The 18659-nt window shown below is 42.6% G+C and overlaps 1 protein-coding gene across 1 annotated transcript in view; it reads left to right on the top strand.

Moving 5' to 3' along the window:
- Nucleotides 1-18659, top strand: part of SLC5A1 (solute carrier family 5 member 1) — a 68895-nt gene that overhangs the window by 3165 nt on the left and 47071 nt on the right. Inside the window, exon 2 of the mRNA XM_032266928.1 lies at nt 4153-4224. Within this exon, the coding sequence (XP_032122819.1) occupies nt 4153-4224 (72 nt within the window). The remainder of the gene's footprint in view (nt 1-4152; nt 4225-18659) is intronic.

Raw genomic sequence — 18659 nt, 5'->3', positions numbered from 1 at the left:
TTGTTAAACCATGGCCCATGGGCCAAATCTGTCTCACAGTCTGTTTTTATATGGTCCATAAGCCAAGAATGGTTTTTACACTTCTAAAGGTTATGAAAAAAATAACAAAACAAAATATGAAGAATTTTCAGCATAGACCCTGTGTATCCCGCAAAGCCTCAATATTTACCATCGGGCCCTTTTTCTTTAAAGAATAAAAATTTACTGGCCCCTGTCTTATGCAGTCATTTGAACTGATGGCATCATTGAATGATCGAGTCAGAATGGCCCTTGAGGGAGCCCAAACTTTCTGTTTTATAGATGAAGATCAGAGAGGGTGACCAGAAGTCATTCAGATGAATTGGTCCCAGAGCTGGGACAAGAACCAAGATCTTAGGATGCCAAAGCCAATGCCCTTTCCACTATTCTACCTTTCCCAATCTCCAAGACACTTGCCTTTCTGGGAATACTCTCTCCATGGTTCTTACTACCATCGCATTGTTGCGACAGTATCCTGGTGGTGCTGAATTCCTTTGCTCTTTTTTTTTTTTTAGATTTGATGCTTTTCTTTAGATCATTTGACAAAATCATCTTGACTAGTTGTCAACAGTCTTCACTTGAATACTTCCAGTAGAAACTCTCCCAAATGGCTTTATTTCCGTCTCTGGACAGCTCTGACAGAGAGGATATTCCTTTTGGTTCTGGACTCAGACTGGATGTCCTGGAGCTTCTCCCATTTTGTCTGGTTGTGTCCTATGAGGGCCACACCAAGCATCATGTCTATCCCACTTTACATTTCAGAAAACAGTAGGTCACACTTGAGGCTTCTCTTCACCAAGCCCAACGTCCTCAGTTTCTTAAGTTGTTCCTCATCTGGAAAGAGGCCTAAAGTTCTTTCTTTCTGCCCAGTGATATTTTTCCTCCATGGAGATAGAACCCAAGCAAACCCCAAACCAAAATATTGTGGTTCAGTAACTGTCCTTCCTTTGCCCCTGCAGCTTGCAGTTGTGAGTTCAGTCTCTTCTAGTTGTAAGCTGAACAGGTGAATGTAACACTGTGGTTTACGAAGTGGTGTCTAAAACTTCAGAGTTTTCCTTTGAGCATCTTGTGCTCACAGAACAATGATTTTCTATGCACAAAGCATTATACCAAAAGCATTATGGGAAATTGAAAATTTGTAATATGTTAACACAAAGTAAAAAAAAAATTGTAATGGCTGTGAACAAGGCATAAGTGAAGTCATCTGAGGAGGTAGAAATTATTTTCATTTGATAAAGGGAGGAGGCTGTAGGGAAAGAGGAAATTTCCATGGGGGAGTATAGGAGGAAGTGGATTTTGAGGAGCTTTGAAGGATGAATAGGTAGGGTTTGGGCTTGCATAGATGAGGGGATGAAAATTCCAGAGAAGAAAAGATGTGGTGCACACATACCTTTCTTCACCTTTTATTCATCCCCAACATCTTTCCTGAATTATTTCAGCTCCCCACTCTAGTCCCTGCCCTCACGTTCTTCCTCTATGCTCCTCATTTCTGAGACCAACTGGGGATGTCAATCTTCTTCAACTTCACAATGACCTTCAGAATGGCTTACCTTGGTCAACTGCTACAGCTCAAGTCCTTGGGATTTGTTTCTTTTTTGGTCCTTAGCTACCTTTTCTGATCCTTCAGTCTCTTGCTATTTCTAGGAAAACTGCTACAGAGGACTTCACAGTATGTCCTGTGGGAGGAGGGACCCTGGCAGGAGTCCAGAAAGACCCAAGCCATGCTCTCCTGGGTACTGCCTAGCACGCAGGGGTGCTCAACAAATTTATGTTGACTGATGGGACACATTAGTGGCCCTTCCTAAAGGACTAAGTTCAATACATCGTTGCAATCTGAGCCCCTAACAATATGTTACCTGTCTCGGGCATGTTTGATGAGTAAATTACAAGTGTCTAAGCAAGGGTTACTTCCTTTGGAATAGTGATGCTTTTTAGCCACAGCGGTCACCTTTGAAAATGTAGACATTGGTTGTGTGCGGTGGCTCATGTCTGTAATTCAAGCACTTTGGGAGGTTGAGGCAGGCAGATCAGCTGAGATCAGGAGTTCAAGATCAGCCTGGGCAACATGGCAAAACCCTGTCTCTACAAAAAAATACAAAAATTAGCCAGGCGTAGTGGCGTGTGCCTGTAGTCCCAGCTACTTGGGAGGCTGAGGCATGAGAATCGCTTGAACCCAGGAGATGGGGATTGCAGTGAGCTGACATTGTGCCACTGCACTCCAGCCTGGGCAACAGAGTGAGACTCCGTCTTGGAAAAAAAATGCAGACATCTCTGACAGGGTTAAGTCACTATCAGCTATTAACATTTTCAGAGGTTAGCAAGTGTCTGCTGGAGGGAAGATAGCCAGGGGCCAGAAACAGAGGCACTGACCCCATTTTCTGCTGGAGGACTGGCCCTGGGCCTGTGCTGGACCAGAAATAATCTGAAGGCTTGGAGGCAACATCCCAAGGGAGTCTGTGGGAGGAGCTGGTCATCGTGTATTGAAGATAGATCTCATTTTTCTCCTCATGGGCCCTCAGTGGCTCCCTATTGCCTATGCAATAAAGTTTGCACTTTTTTTTTCCCATTTATTTATTTTATTGCATTTTAGGTTTTGGGGTACATGTGAAGAACATGCAAGATTGTTGCATAGGTACACACGTGGCAGTGTGATTTGCTGCCTTCCTCCCCATCACCTACATCTGGCATCTCTTTTTAGCCTGGCTTTTGAGAGTGTGTGTTCTGCCCCACTCCTCACCACTCTCTCCATTCAAATATCTCAGCCAACACTCTTCACCTTTCCCTCCTTCTTTACGCTGGGTGAAGTTCCACCTCTAGATCTGCTGTCTCTGAAATGTTACAACATTCCTCCCTCTTTTCTCTGTCTAATAAAACTCCATTCTTTCTTCAAGATTTGCTGAAATGCTTTCCGCTCTGTAAGCCTTTTCTGGTACCCTGGTCTGACAGAATCCTCTCCTTCATCTATACTAACACAGCAGTCATAATGTATTGGCCGAGTGCAGTGGCTCACTCCTGTAATCCCAGTACTTTGGGAGGCTACGGTGGGCAGATCACTTGAGGTCAGGAGTTTGAGTCCAGCCAGGCCAACATGGTGAAAACCTGTCTCTATTAAAAATACAAAATTTAGCTAGGTGTGGTGGCACACGCCTATAGTCCCAGTTATTCGGGAGGCTGAGGCGGAAGGATCACTTGAAAGTGGGAGGCAGAGGTTGCAGTCAGCCGAGATTGCACCACTGCACTCCAGCCTGGACGACAGAGTGAGACTCCATCTCATAAATAAATAAATAAAATAAAAATACAAATATTAGCTGGGTGTGGTGGCACATGCCTATAGTCCCAGCTACTCAGGAGGCTGAGGCAGGAGAATGGATTGAACCTGGGAGGTGGCGATTGAAGTGGGCGGAGATTGTGCCACTGCACTCCAGCATGGATGACGGAGTGAAACTCTGATTCCAGCAACCTGCTACCTCTACCCTCAGAGAGGAAAGACTTGAATTTGTCTGGTCTTTTATGTAGTATTTAGTACAAACGCCTTGCATTCTTAGAGCATTTTTTTCACTTTTCTGGTAACAAAGATATAATTCACATCCCATATCGTACTTTTAAAAAGTATGATATTTCTTTTTCTTTTTTTCTTTTGAGATGGGTGTTGCTATGTTGCCCAGGCTGGTCTTGAATTCCTGGACTCAAATGATTCTCCCATCTCAGCCTCCTGAGTAGCTGGGATTATAGGCACATGCCATCATGTACCTGTAATAAAGGCTAACATAAATATAACATTCATTAGCACCTCAATATGCTTGTAAGAAAGGCATAGAAGGTCAATTTCTCCCCGTTTAACAGACAAGCAAGCAGATCCAGGTGGAGCGACTTGCCGGAAGCCATACTGGAAGCTAATTTCAAGCTACCCCTAGAGCAAGCTATATATACCTTCTGAGCCTCAGTTTCCTTGTCTGTCAAATATAGGTTCCTGGCTCCTTCATCTGAGTCTTTTGAGGCTGCAGGGAAGAAGGAATGCGTGTTTCAGACAATAGAGTGGGTAGAAGAGGGTGCACATATGGGAAAGTGTGTCCTTTTGGCTGGCAAGGCCACTCTTCTAGTTTTCTATTACATTTTTGACCCTTCCATCCTCAGGCTATGTTTTCCACCAATCGTGGGACTGTTGGAGGCTTCTTCCTTGCAGGCCGAAGTATGGTGTGGTGGCCGGTAAGTTTTCTCTGAAATACTATTTCCATAACTGTTTAACTGATACTTCCTTTAGGAACTCATTTTTTTCTTAGCTTTGGGTAGTGGTGATTCTAGGATTCAAGGATCCAAACAAAATTCTTGACAGTGAGCCTCATGTTCATCAGGTCTCTGGGGAACCCTTAATCTCTTGTAGTAAGGGAATCACCTTTAAATAAATTACCCTTAGAGTCCTTCAAGGAATAAATAAAGGATGAGACTGCACAAGGTGGGTGGTCAGAGAAAAGAGTACACAGACCAAGGTAATCTTGGGCAATTCCAAGTGTCCATTTCTGTATCTATAAAATGGGGATGATAACATTTACCTTCCAGGAATGTTATGAAAAGTGGACACCTCTTATATTTGGGGGAGGGTGGAACTCAATAAATAGTGGCTCTTTTGCTACCTTGTTTCTACTTTAAGTCACATGGAAAAGAGGTTTTATGTCCTACCTCAGAGCCTAACCACAATGCTTGATACGTGGAGCTTCTTGATAAATACTCACCGAATGGATGAATGAGGCACCCCCTGCTGTTTCCAATTACAGTTTTCCACTAGATGAGGATTCCTCTCTCATTGGATTTTGTATTTTGTACATGGGTGAAACTATCCCAATCAAAGAACAAGTGCATGGGTGAAAGAGAAACCAGAAAGTTCCTTCTATCATATCACAGGGCTCTGGCCAGTTTATCAATTCAGCCCCATGACCATTTTGATTCAGAGTTCTCACTTAAGTGACTGGTTGAACACATTGGCCAAACTGTGCAATTTCTTGGGCTTAAGATACAAGTAAGACTGGCTGGTGAAAGCAGAAGTTGATGAAAAATGCATACAATGAGAAGGGAGCGACAGCTGTGAGCTGTTTGAAGGAAGCAAGAATGTAAAAATGCCACTGTCGGATAAGTACAGCCAAAGAGAACTTACAAGGAAATCATGCCACATCCTGCAGTTGGACTTTGATCAGCTATTTTGGGATGAATTTTTAAATAACTGGCATCTTTCCAGTTGCTCTTAGGTTATCCCTGAAGTTACTTCTATTTTTTAAAAAATTTAATTTTTGACAACTAAAATTTATATGTATTTACAGTGTACAATGGGATATTTTGATGTACATATACATTGTGCAATGATTAATATATCTATCACCTCACATACTGCACTTATTTTTTATGATGAGAACATTTAAGATCTAATTTCCTTATCTCTCTCTTTTTTTTTTTTTTAAAGGAATTTAGATGGAGTCTTGCTATGTTGCCTAGGCTGATCTCAAACTCCTGCTCAAGTAATTCTCCTGCCTTGGCCTCCTAAAGTGTTGGGGTTACAGGCATGAGCCACCATACTCAGCCTTAAGATCTAATTTCTTAGCAATTTTCAAGTATACAACTTACTAACTATGGTCACGGGGCTGTACAATAGATCTCCAGAACTTAATCAACCCACCTGAAACTTGTACTCTTTTTTTTTGAGACGGAGTTTCACTCATTACCCAGGCTGGAGTACAATGGCGCGATCTCGGCTCACCGCAACCTCCGCCTCCTGGGCTCAGGCAATTCTCCTGCCTCAGCCTCCCGAGTATCTAGGATTACAGGCACGCGCCACCATGCCCAGCTAATGTTTTGTATTTTTAGTAGAGACGGGGTTTCACCATGTTGACCAGGATGGTCTCGATCTCTTGAACTTGTGATCCACCCGCCTCGGCCTCCCAAAGTGCTGGGATTACAGGCTTGAGCCACCGCGCCCAGCAACTTGTACTCTTTAACCAACATCTTCCCATCCCTTTCCAACCTCTTCTGCCCCAGCTCCTGGCAACCACTATTCTACTCTCTTTTTCTATTGTTTTTTTTTTGTTTTGTTTTTTTATTTTTTCTTTTTTAGAGACAGAGTTTCACTCTTGTCATCTAGGCTTGAGTGTGATGGCATGATCTCCACTCACTGCAACCTCTGCTTCCTGGGTCAAGTGATTCTCCTGCCTCAGCCTCCCTAGTAGCTGGCATTACAGGCATCTGCCACCACACTTGGCTAATTTTTGTATTTTTAGTAGAGATGGGGTTTCACCATGTTTGGCAGGCTGGTCTCAAACTCCTGTATTGTTTTGGTTTTTAAGGTTCCACGTATAGCTAATATTAAAGAAGTAGCCCTTATGCCAAAGTTCAAGTCAAGACTAAATAGTCTCCCTAGAGCTGTGCTGTCCAATATGGTAGGCACCAGCCATCTTAGCTGTTTAAATTAAAATTAAAATTAGACAAAACAGGCTGGGCACAGTGGCTCATGGCTGTAATCCCAGCACTTTGGGAGGCGGAGGCAGGTGGATCACAAGGTCAGGAGTTCGAGACCAGCCTGGCCAACATGGTGAAGCCCCATCTCTACTAAAAATACAAAAATTAGCCAGGCATGGTGGCAGGTGCCTGTAATCCCAGCTACCTGGGAGGCTGAGGCAGGAGAATTATTTGAACCCGGGAGGTGGAGGTTGCAGTGAACCAAGATGCCGCCACTGCACTCCAGCCTAGGCAACAGGACAAGACTCCATCTCAAAAAAGAAAAAAAAATTCGATAAAACGAAGAATTTCTTTCCTCGGTCACATAGCCATATTTCAAGTGCTCAATAGCCACATGTGGATAGTAGCTACCTAGAGTGCAAATCTAGAACATTTTTATCATTATAGAAAGTTTTACTGAACAGTGCCAGTCAATGAATTTCAGATCTAAGGTTGGCATAAAATTTCAGTGGACTTGAGATTTGCTGAATTAGAGAGCTGAAAAGGACCTTAAAGTTTATTTATTTTGAAAACAGTGCACTTCTTACCCCATGTAATGCTTCTGTGCCCCCTATAGCAGGCCTCCTAAATGCTCATCCAGCCTCAGTTTACACCTAACCCCACTTTCACCTCCCAACTCTACCAGATAGGAAACTCACTACTTTTAAGACAAACCATTCTATTTTCAGACAGACTATTTTTCTATCCATTGGCTATAATTAAGATGAAAAATTTTAAAGTTGATATATTGGGGATAAGACCTCAGCTTCCAATTTCTGGGTCTTGGAGAAGACAATGAGATAAGGAGGCATGAAGCAGAACCACTCTAAGGAGATACGCATTTTGGGCTAGGCCTGAGAACACATCACATCTTAACTAGAGATGATTTCTTTCTTCCTGATAGTGTCCCAGTCTGGATCTGGGTTGAGGGTTTGTTGATGAGAGGGACTGGCCCCACCCAAAGCAGGTAGGGTTCAGTGGTTTACGTAAAGTTTCCTGTGGGTGTTTTCCTTATGCATGTATGTCTCAGTATCAGATTTTTCTAAGAAACAGAGAAACATGGCATCATTCTTCTTTTGTGCAGAAATCACTGATTCCTTGATGAGGCTGACCTTTGACTCTATTTCCTCCAGCCATAGTTTCCATTTAAGGTTTCATGAGATTACAATAATAGCTTCTAAACCTGCCCATGTATCAGAATCACATGACACAATGCATGTATAGCACTCAACACTGCCTACTGAATGGTCGATAAATGAGAACATTAAGAAATGGAAGGAAGGCCAGGAGTGCAGAGGCAACTCCCACAGTTGCCATCTGTCTGGTGCACATTACTTAGTAGTGCTCAGTGAATGGAAGCTAGCATTTACCTGAAGCTATTGCTGCTGATTCTCTTAAATTTAACTTTCAGGTTGACTGTGTGAATACATTCACATGATTTATCTGTATATTTATACTACTGCAAATAATCAATTATAGCTATACATTGACCACCTTTTATCATCTCTGAAATTGGGTCAATCAGCAGCATTGAGTGGCAGTGTTTTTCTTTCCTTGTGCTGCATGGTATGTCTTACCATAGTTCATGTCTTAGATTAAATAAAGTATGGTGACATTCTAAAGTAATGGTTTTTAAACTATTTTCCCTACAACCCTGGGGCTCTGCAGAAGTGCTTCTAGGACTGTTCTCCTTTCTCTACACCCCAGCAACCCAACTTTTATTTATTTTATACAAGAGGAATCTGCTAAGATTTTCTTTGAAAACATGGTTCTGCTGACTTGCAAAATTTGAAAACTGCTAATTTAAAAGAACAGTAAGCATTGTGATTTCCATTCTAAAATTTAAAATGATTTTAAAATACCATAGCAATACATACCTGAAAGAAGGAATTAAAGGAAAACACAGCATGAAAGAATCTAAGCATCTTCCCTCCAAAGTTAAAAAATATTTGAAACCATATCAAAAGTTGCTTCTAGATTTCCATTTGAAATAAAATACAAAGTTTGTTCAAGCCTATCATTGGTCCTTAAATCCATGACCAGAATATCAGTTCTCAAATGTACTGACCCAAGGAACACATCACAGGGGTCAGAGGCTCTCCATTGCTGACATCTCTCTTGGCCTTTGCCCCTCCATCTGCCTTTATCCCAGTAGTTTTGTGCCATAGGAGAAGTGGGCAGCAGAGAAGCTTCTGGAAGAGAGTCCTGGGGATTTTAGGAAGGAACAACTTGTATTGACCTGGGTTGATATACTTGAGGCAGCGAGGGTTTGGTTTGTCACCCACAAGAAAAGTAGGAGAAAATCTGAGCTCATAAAGTCTGAAAACATATTGGACAGAGGAGTGGCTGTTTTTGGGTATTCCTGGGGCTTAGGGGGCTTTGAAAGGAGTGGTTATGACCTGTAACAGGTGAAGATTTGGAAACTCTGGAAATAGACTCTGTTCCTGAAAATTGATTGAGGCCCAGAGAGAAAAATAGTTTGTCTGTTGGCTTGAGGATAGAAGCAAGGGACGATCAGAGGGAAGGAGCAAGGACTCCAGGGTTGAAAATACAAGAGGAGTTAGCTTATGTAGAGTTCCAGGTGGGGAGGCCCCTGGAAGTCTGAGTCATGCTTGAGGCAAGCCAAGGCAACTCATCTGAGTAACACGAAACCAATTACCTTACATAATTGTGGGCTGGTTGGTGGCCCAGGATTCCCTTTTTATGTGGCACCAGGGTTTGGCACCTTTCACTCACAGCTGCCTGTGTAACATGTGATGATTATTTGGGGATGTGGGAGATGTGAGGGTAGAAAGGCTGTGAAGCTCAGGGGCTGAGCTTTAAAGGGGAATTCCCCACTCTTTGGTTACTGGCAGCAGAGCTTACACAGAGAAGTGAGGTCCCAGATACATGGCCCAGTGAAAGACTCTTGTTTTTGAAGAGAGTTTGATCACACCTACCAGGACTACTGGCAGAGCCAGTTCCATGGGAGCAGCATGGTACAACAGAGCTGAACCAACTGTTTGACAGCCATTCCCTTAGATTCAGAAAGAAGTATTCCAAAGGGCAGGGAGTGGGAACTGCACAAGGAGCCACAGGATTTGGCTTGTCCCAGCTTTGTGATATTGGGCAATTCATTAATGTCTGAGTCTCCTCTCTAATGTGGAGATGGTCAGATCAGGAATCTCAAAGGCTCTTCCAGGATTAAAATTCTAAGTTTCAGCTAGGCATGGTGACTCACACCTGTAATCCAGGCATTTTGGGAGGCAGAAGTGGGAAGATTGCTTGAGCCCAGGAGTTTAAGACCAGCCTGTAGACATAGCAAGACCCTGTCTCTATAGAAAAATGAAAGATTAGCTGGGCATGGTGGTGTGCAGCTGTAGTCCTAGCTACTTGGAAGGCTGAGGTGGGAGGATTGCTTGATCTGGGAAGAACAAGGCTGCAGTGAGCCATGATTGCACTACTGCCTTCCAGCCTCAGGGACAGAGTGAGACCCTGTCTCAAAAACAAAACAAAACAAAAACCCCAAACTCAACAACAACAACAACATCAACAACAACAACAATAAAACAGTTGACAAACTTTTTCTGTAAAGGGCCAGATTGTAAATATTGTTGACTTTGCTGCTATGCAATCTCTGTCACAACTACTCCACTCTGCAGTTATAACACAAAAGCATTCATGGAAAATACATAAATGAATGGATGTGGCTGTGTTTCAATAAAACTTTATTCACAAAAACAGGTAAAGGGCCAGATTTATTGTTTTGAGGAAACACACACACAGTATCAGAACGGAGCCTGGCACACATTAAACCCTCAGGTTTAGCTCTTGTTCTTCTTTTCAACTGAAACCCATTGAAGGACTGTCATATCACTTATCTGATTGAATCCTCAATGATCTAGTGAGGTAAGTACAGTGAAGATGATGATTAATCCCATAGGTTGCCCAAGTTTACAAAAGATATGAACAGAACAAGACTCCCTGTGATCTTCTGGTTATTCAGGTCTCTTTCTCCTTGTCTTTTGAGATGGAAATGTATGAGGCCAATTGGTGTGGCCTAAAGATTGGTTTGAAAACCAAGAAATTCTTTCATTTAGGGCTGACCAGAGACCCTGATGAAAATTTTCCCTGAAGAAAGAGGGCAGGTTCTCAAACTTTTCAAGTCCTCTTGAGTAAAATATATCTGATTTTGTCGTTATGTTTCTAAAACCTAACGATCAGATAAAGTCCAGCCACTTATAATGCCACTAGAGAGGCCAAAGCGTGTCTTAGAAAAACCTGGTAGTCCCAAGACGTGGGTGGGAGCTCATGAATTGGAGAGGAAGAGTAGGAACCAGGCAACTGGACATGGGAGAGGCAGAGATGCACCCCAGAAAGAAGTTGGAAGGAAAGATAAGTACTTGACTTTTCATAAGCCTGGGGAAAGCAATTCCTGCCTCTTCTGGCCCAGGTCCATTTGGCCCTCTCTCCTGCTCTACTTGCTTTTTACCTGCATGTGCTCTTATTTATCTCAGTGCCCTGTGATGAGAGTTAAACCTACACTTTTCTTAATTTTTTTAATGCCTCACAACACCAAGGCCTTACACTGCAAGTAGGCACTTGACAAATATGGGCTGAATTAAAGAGAAAAGAGGGAGGAGGGGGACATGTCCCCAGACCCTCGTGCTGGTCCCTGTTGTTGGTGTCACCTGAGACATAAGTCTATATTCTGGCCTCTGGTACAGGGGCCACACAATATAGACAGTGGTAAGAATTCAAGAGGTTAGGAGGCTGGTGGGTCTAAGTCAAAGCCTGCCTCCAGCAGTGCTCCAAATTTCTGTTTTTATGCACAGAGAAAAATTGTTGTTGTTTAGGCTCATGGGAGTAAAACCGGAAAATCAAGCCCTAATCGGAGTTACCAATTTTAGCTCACATTTGACCTCTTGGTAAAATTCGGTGTGGCTGTGTTTTCTTACTCTCAGGCCGTTTGTTTTCTCAGTTTGAGTCAAGGTTTTGCAAAACTTGGCAGTTCCCCATTGGGAAGTTTCTTTTCTTTTTTTTTTTTTTTAACAATTTCCCTCCTATTCTTCATGGCTTAGTCTGTCCTCTGAGGAAGTGCTCTGATTAATACACAGCCACTCACCACTCCATGTATTCTTGGTGTTCCTGGTCATCAATTGATTGATGTGTAACCAAATCCCTGTCATCTAGTTAGTACCTAAGCTCCTGGCTTCTCCTTTCTAACTGGCTGCCTTCCCAGAATTTTCTAACAGATTAGTGCTTCTGTAGACAGCGAAAGAAAAAAGTAAATTGTAAGCCATATTTCTAGTTGGTAGAAGTCAGAAGAGGTAGACAGGTGGTGAAACTATCAGCTAAAATAAACTCTTTGGATTATTCATTAGAAATATATCTGGGATTAAATTAGTTAGCACATGTAAATCTCTTAGGACACTATATAGTTAATGCTGTCTGAGGGATGGCTATCATTATTATCATCATTATAGTTGTTTCTCAGCCAGGCGTGGTGGCTGCACTTTGGGAGGCCGAGGTAAGCGGATCACCTGAGGCTGAGAGTTTGAGATCAACCTGGCCAACATGATAAAACCCCTTCTCTACTAAAATTATAAAAATTAGCTGGGTGTGGTGGCAGGCGCCTGTAATCCCAGCTGCTTGGGAGGCTGAGGTAGGAGAATCGCTTGAACCTGGGAGATGGAGGTTGCAGTGAGCCGAGATCATGCCATTGCATTCCAGCTTGGGCAACAGAGCAAGAGTCCATCTCAAAAAAAAAATTATTTTTCATCTCCAGCTTCTCCTCCTTAAGCTGTGAATTGAATCATTCATCTATTTATGCAGTGTTATTCTTTCATCCCACAACTGCATGTCGATACCTACTATGTGCCAGATATAAACCAGTAGGTGCTGGTTTATATCTGTGTGTGCGTGTGTGTGTGTGTCCCTCATATGCTTACAAAATACCTGTAAAATTATTGATAATAGTAATGTTCTGAAGAAAATGTATTTGAGTCAAAGGTGAGGTGGAGTGGGAGGGAGAAGGGTCTTTCTTATTCAACACAGGCTCAGAGAGGGCGTTTCTGTGGATTGAGCATTCAGGTTGAGCCTTGAACGGTCAGAAGGAGACAGCCATGTGAAGATTGGGAGATGAGCAACCCAAGTGCAAGGAACAGAATGGCCAAAGGCCCTGATGTAGGAATAAGCTTGGGATATTTGAAAAGCTGAAAGGGGGCCACCGTGGGGTAGAGATACTATATATATTTATTTATTTGAGACAGAGTCTCACTGTCACCCAGGCTGGAGTGCAGTGGTACAATCTCGGCTCGTGGCAATCTCCAGCTCCCATGTTCAAGCCACTCTCCTGCCTGAGCCTCCCCAGTATCTGGGATTACAGGCTTGTGCTACCATTCCTGGCTAACTTTTTTGCATTTTTAGTAGAGATGGGGTTTCACCGTGTTGGCCAGGCTGGTCTTGAACTCCTGGCCTCATGTGATCTGTCTTCCTTAGCCTCCCAAATTGCTGGAATTACAAATGTGAGCCACTGCATCTGGCCAAGTTGGTACATTTAGATCAGGTGCTTTGAGTAAGTGACCCTGAATTGCTGATGATTCCAAAGATGGGCTCATCTTGATGGGAGGGTGGATTGGTTTTCAGCCTCATTGACCTCTAAATGCCAACAGAAGACCTCACCTGTCTTTTGTGCCAAAAACTGGTGGGAAAATGTCAGTGGTTCCCTGATTTCCTGCCCCTTTGGTTCTTTGGGCAAGGAGAGAGGTTCATAAATGTAATCAGTGAAAGATGACCATTGTCCATGGGCATAGGAGTTGGCCGAGTAAATAGAGACTGTGATGACTCTGGAGTAAAGCCTGTGTCTAAATATTTACCAGAGTGTCAGAAATAAAATATTCTGAATATAGGAGCTCCATCTGATTTTCTATCCCAATCCAGGAAGTGTGATCCCTGAGATGGCAATGGTCCAAGGTTAAATCCTTTCAAACTTCCTTTGTGCGAAAAGAGCTTACTAAGAGAGACGCTAATTATGATTAGAGACAAGTTCCTGAGGAGGTAAAGAAGGAATATGAAATAAAACATGATGCAGATGAGCACATGCCAATCCTGAGTTTACAGTGGGATGGGTAGGAGGGTCTCACCCCACTGTGCCCCTTCAGGGGCATTCAGAAGGGAATGTCCCAGGAAAAACCAGGAAGTCAGTGTGTGTCACAGCCTCTCCCTATACACCTGGGACTTCCATCACCTTTGGCTATGGGACCTTGGGCAAGTCACTTCAATCTTCTGATTTTTAATCTCATCTGTAAATGAAGATGAGAATAATATCAACCTCACAGAACTGTAGTGGACATTAAATAAGACAAAGCAAATGAAATACATGGCCCAACCCTTGGCCCAAAGGCAGTACTGTAAAAATTAGCATTCTTCTCTCCCTTTGTTATTCTCCCAGGATGGGGCTCTCAAACTTTGGTACCCAGAGCAGCCACGTCAGCAAGACCTGGACTCTTGTTAGAAATGCAAAATTTCCAGCCTCAAACCAGACCTTCTGAATCAGAAACTCAAACTCCAGGACACGGGGCCCAGTAATCTGGTTTTTTTTTTTTTTAGACAGGGTCTTGATCTGTTGCCCAGGTTGGAGTACAGTGGCATGATCATACCTCACTTTAGCCTTGATCTCCTGGGCTCAAGAGGTCCTCCCACCTTAGCTTCCCAAGTATCTGGGACTACAGGTGCATGCCACCACGCCTGACTAATTTTTCTGATTTTTAGTAGAGAGGAGGTCTTGCGCAGCCTGGTCTCAAACTTCTGAGCTCAAGCAACCTTCCCCCTTTGGCCTCCCAAAGTGCTGGAACTACAGGTGTGCACCACCACGCTTGGCCAATCTGTGTTTTAATAAGCCCTCCAGGTGATTCTGATTAGGGTTGCCAGATTTAGCAAACAAAAATACAGGATGCCCAGTTAACTCTGAATTTCAGACAAACAATACTTCCTTTTTTTTTTTTTTTAGTAGAAGTATCTCCCATGCAATATTAGGGACATACTTACGCTACAAATGTATAAATAATGAATACATTATCTGTGAATTTGCATATTCAAGATATGCAGATTTAACTGCATATCTTGTATTCTGATTATGTTACAAGTTTAAGGACCACTATTGGAGGATATCCCAATGGAAGAGTCTAGCACAGCCTAGAGGAGGGATGGAGAAGAGGCCCTGGGATCTCCTGATATCCCTTAAAGAGAAGGACAAAAGCAGGGAGCAGGAAGCCATCTCCAGAATTCTGGACATTCTGGGTCTTATATGGTTCATTAACAAACAAAAAGGTTTCCTGAAATTAGTTGAGTGCATTTTCCATTTGGGCTATGATGACCTTGTTTGCTCAAGGAGAAAATGATGACTTGATAATTGTTTGTTTCAGGAAATTCAGGGTAATCTATAAAAACATGGCTGTGTAGAAGCATTAATATTTCTTCAGAATAGCATGACTTTGTGGAGCAAAACTTTCTTAAATTTTGTCACCTCATTGAAGCTCAGTAAATTCCTTTGCGGTAGGCCAAAAAAGATTCTTATCCTTGGTTTATAGTGGAGGAAACTGAGGCTGAAATCACTGAAGTGACTGCTTCAAGGTCACATAGTTTGCTATGGCAGAGCCAAGATTAGAACCAGGTTGGAAGGTTCTCAGTGTGCTTTCAAGAAGGGGAGGAAAGGGATGTCCATGCCATTTAATTGTACTTTCAAGTATGATTATTGATACAGGATCCTTTTAAAAAATCCACTGGTTGCCTCTGATTGTGAAGCCAGTTGTCCATTGCTCTGGGCAATTCTTCTCATTGTTTTTTGAGATATGCTGTCACTCTGTTGCCCAAGCTGGAGTGCAGTGGTATGATCACAGCTCATTGAAGCCTCAACCTCCTGGGCTCAAAGGATCCTCCTACCTCAGCCTCCCGAGTAGCTTGGACTACAGGCAGTGCCACTACACCCAGTTAATTTTTTATTTTTATTTTTGTAGAGCAAAAAGTTCTCACTATGTTGTCCAGGCAGGTCTCAAATTCCTGGATTCAAGTAATCCTCCTGCCACGACCTCCCAAAGTGCTGGCATTACAGGTGTAAGCATTACAGCTGTAAGTTACTGCAGCCAGCCCTGAGGACAATTTTTGATGCCCAGATTTGTGGTCCTAAGTGTGCACATTCTGTCTTACTGTCCTTAGGCTGTGGAAGTAAAGATAAAATTAATGTGTAAACATGAATCACTTTTTTCCTCTGGGCTATAATTTTATTTTCATTGGAAAATAACAGGGTCAGCTGTAATCATTTCCAAGGTAATTCCAGCTGGAACATCACATGAGTCGGGTTAAGATAGCGATTTTCTATTTCCTGGCACACAAACATAATTGTAGTTAGCATTCAAAGACATATTTCATGTCTTTTTTCTACATCCCCTCAAAAAAACACATAATGTACATGCTTACCTTGCTTTCAGTCCTCAGGCTCTGCTAGTGAATCTGAGACAGTTCTGGAATTGTCCCTTATTCTTGAAGATTTTAAAGGTTTGTGTTCTGATTATAAAATTACACATGCCCCTTGTAAAAAAATTGGAAAAGTATTTAAAAAATTACTTTGTCTGCCAAAGATAACCACTGTTAAATTTGGATATATTTATGTATAAACAGGCACACACACACACCCACACCCACACCTATGCATATATTTAAACGTTTTGGGACTCATATGGTATATAGGTTTATATCTCCTCATGTCATAACAAATTCTTCAAAGATATAATTTTAATGGCTGCACAATATGCCATCATATGGCTGGGCACAGTGACTTATGCCTATAATCCTAGCACTTTGGGAAGCGAAGCTGGGAGGATAGCTTGTGGTCAGGAGTTTGAGACCTGCCTGGTCAATATAGCGAGATCCCATCTCTACAAAAATTTTTGAAAAATTCCATCATAAATATGAACCTGAATTTATCCAATTGTTTTTCTATTGTTGGGCACTTATGTGGTTTCCAACATTCCTCTGTTGTAAATAACGTAGCAATGAAAATACTGATGAAATCCTTTTATCTAAGTTTCAGTCTGCATCTCTGATAATTTGCTTAAAACCGAGTCCTAAAAATAGGGTCATATAAATGGAAGGAGTTGAACTTTTAAATGATTTTAATGTGTACCAACCAACAACTTTCCAGAAAGATGATATCAATTTACGTTTCTACCAGAAATATGTAGGAGAGCCTATTTACTTGCCAATACCAAATATTTAAAGTTAAAAAAAAAAAAAGCCTATTTGATGGACTAACCTATAAAGTCAGTTCCACTTATGATTTTGTTCTTATGAACACTGAGCTTATGAGTTGCCAGACTGACATTTCACAGAGCCACTTCGTAGTCTCCAGTATGCCCTGCTGTTCTTATGGGCCCTGGGTAGGCTTGGCAAGCTAGGTGTAGTGCTTCCTCTTCGGGAGAGTGGTCTTTGGCATGTCCCTGAGAAGAGTCCTGACTCCATGCACCAGTGGGAACAAATGCAACTTTCAAACATTTGGCTGCTGTGGTTTCTGTTGTTTCCTCAAGTAGAACATTCAAGGATTTGATATCACTTACTCAGCAGACCTTTACTGAGTCCTTGCAATGTGCAAAGAATGTCCTGTTTTAAGTGGAAGCAGAAATGCTCTTTGAAGACTAGAAGATATTTGGGGCAGTAGACTTGTGTGGAAGCAGTTACCGAAGCAGTTACCAAAGCAGTTACTAGGGGACGTGACATGCACCAGGAGAGGGGAATAGACAACATGCGGGGTAAGAGATTGGAGGATGGAGATCAGCTCTGGATGATGTCAGTGGAGAGGTGAGACTGGGCTTTATTTTGAAGATGAGGAAAGTGTTTTTGTAGACAGAGCTTGATGAAGAGGGCATTCCAGGAAGAAGGAACATGTCATAAACAAAAGCAGGAGGTAGGAAAGCACAGAGCACATCTTGAAATTGAGCCAGTATGGTTTTGCCAGAGTGGATGGGACATGGCAGGGCATGGCAGGGCTGCTGAGATTGGAGAAGGCAGGACTGACTGGATTGCAAACGGCCTGGAGTGCCTGTGCCTGTAATTCCTCTTCTGAATTTCATGCCATAGCTGAGAGGTAGAAAAGTGCTCTGGCCGACAACCTTAGTTGTCTCTGGTGGTTGAGATCACCTCTGAGAACTCTTACAATCCCATCTCTTGAGGAGTTAAATTGTTTGTGGAAGGATTTCCCACCAAGCTTTTGAGTGGCTTCAGTGGATTTCCAATTGAGATATCTTTGCTTTCATAACTTTGCTGTGGCCTGAGAGTGTCCTGGAAGTCTTGAATCTACCAAGCTCTCCAGTTCTGAGGTCACACTGGTGAGATTGGTCAAAGCTTCTTTCAGTCCATCTTCTATATATTGGCATGTAGTTGAAATGAAAATGTCACCCACTGGGCAGCACAGGCTCCATGGTAACAGATCTTTAAAACTCTGGCAGTTAAGCAGGGGATTTTGGAGAGAGCCTCTTTCACTTTTTGTCCCCCAGATCTTAGCATTTTTTTTTGAGACAGGGTTTCACTCTGTCCCCCAGATTGCAGTGCAGCAGCATGATCATATTCACCACAATCTTGAATTCCTGGGTTCAAATGATCCTCCCACCTCAGCCTTCCTACTAGCCAGGACTACAGGTGCATGCCACCATGCCTAGCTAGTTTTTACTTTTTTTGTAGAGATAAGGTCTCACTGTTACCCAGGCTGAACTCTTGGCATCAAGTAATCTTCCCACTTTAGCCTCCCAAAGTGTTTGTATTGCAGGCCTGAGACACCACACCAGGCCAGATTTTAGCATTCCAATTGTATAGTTAGAGATGGCATTCCTGCTTCCAAAGAGCAGTGAAAACAAGTTTAAGGAGGAAACAGTGGCTTTCAATACGCTCTAGGACAGACTTCTCGAATTTTGTTAGGAATAAGGATCACCTGAAGAGCTTATTACTCTAATTTCAGTAGGTCTGGGTAGATCATTAAATAGAGTAACACCTGTCTTTGATTCGAGAGACAGATAAAATCCCTGTCAGCTTCTTACTTCTAACATTAATTGTCATAGGGGCTGGGAGAGGTGGCTCATGCCTGTAATCCAAGCACTTTGGGAGGCTTAGGCAGGCAGATCACCTGAGGTCAA

This window comes from Sapajus apella, unplaced genomic scaffold (assembly GCF_009761245.1).
Source record: "Sapajus apella isolate SASKATOON/1434 unplaced genomic scaffold, GSC_monkey_1.0 scaffold162, whole genome shotgun sequence".
Classification (NCBI taxonomy): domain Eukaryota; kingdom Metazoa; phylum Chordata; class Mammalia; order Primates; family Cebidae; genus Sapajus; species Sapajus apella.
Note: the sequence above shows the minus strand (reverse complement) of the source record. Positions and strands in the feature narration are given on the sequence as shown.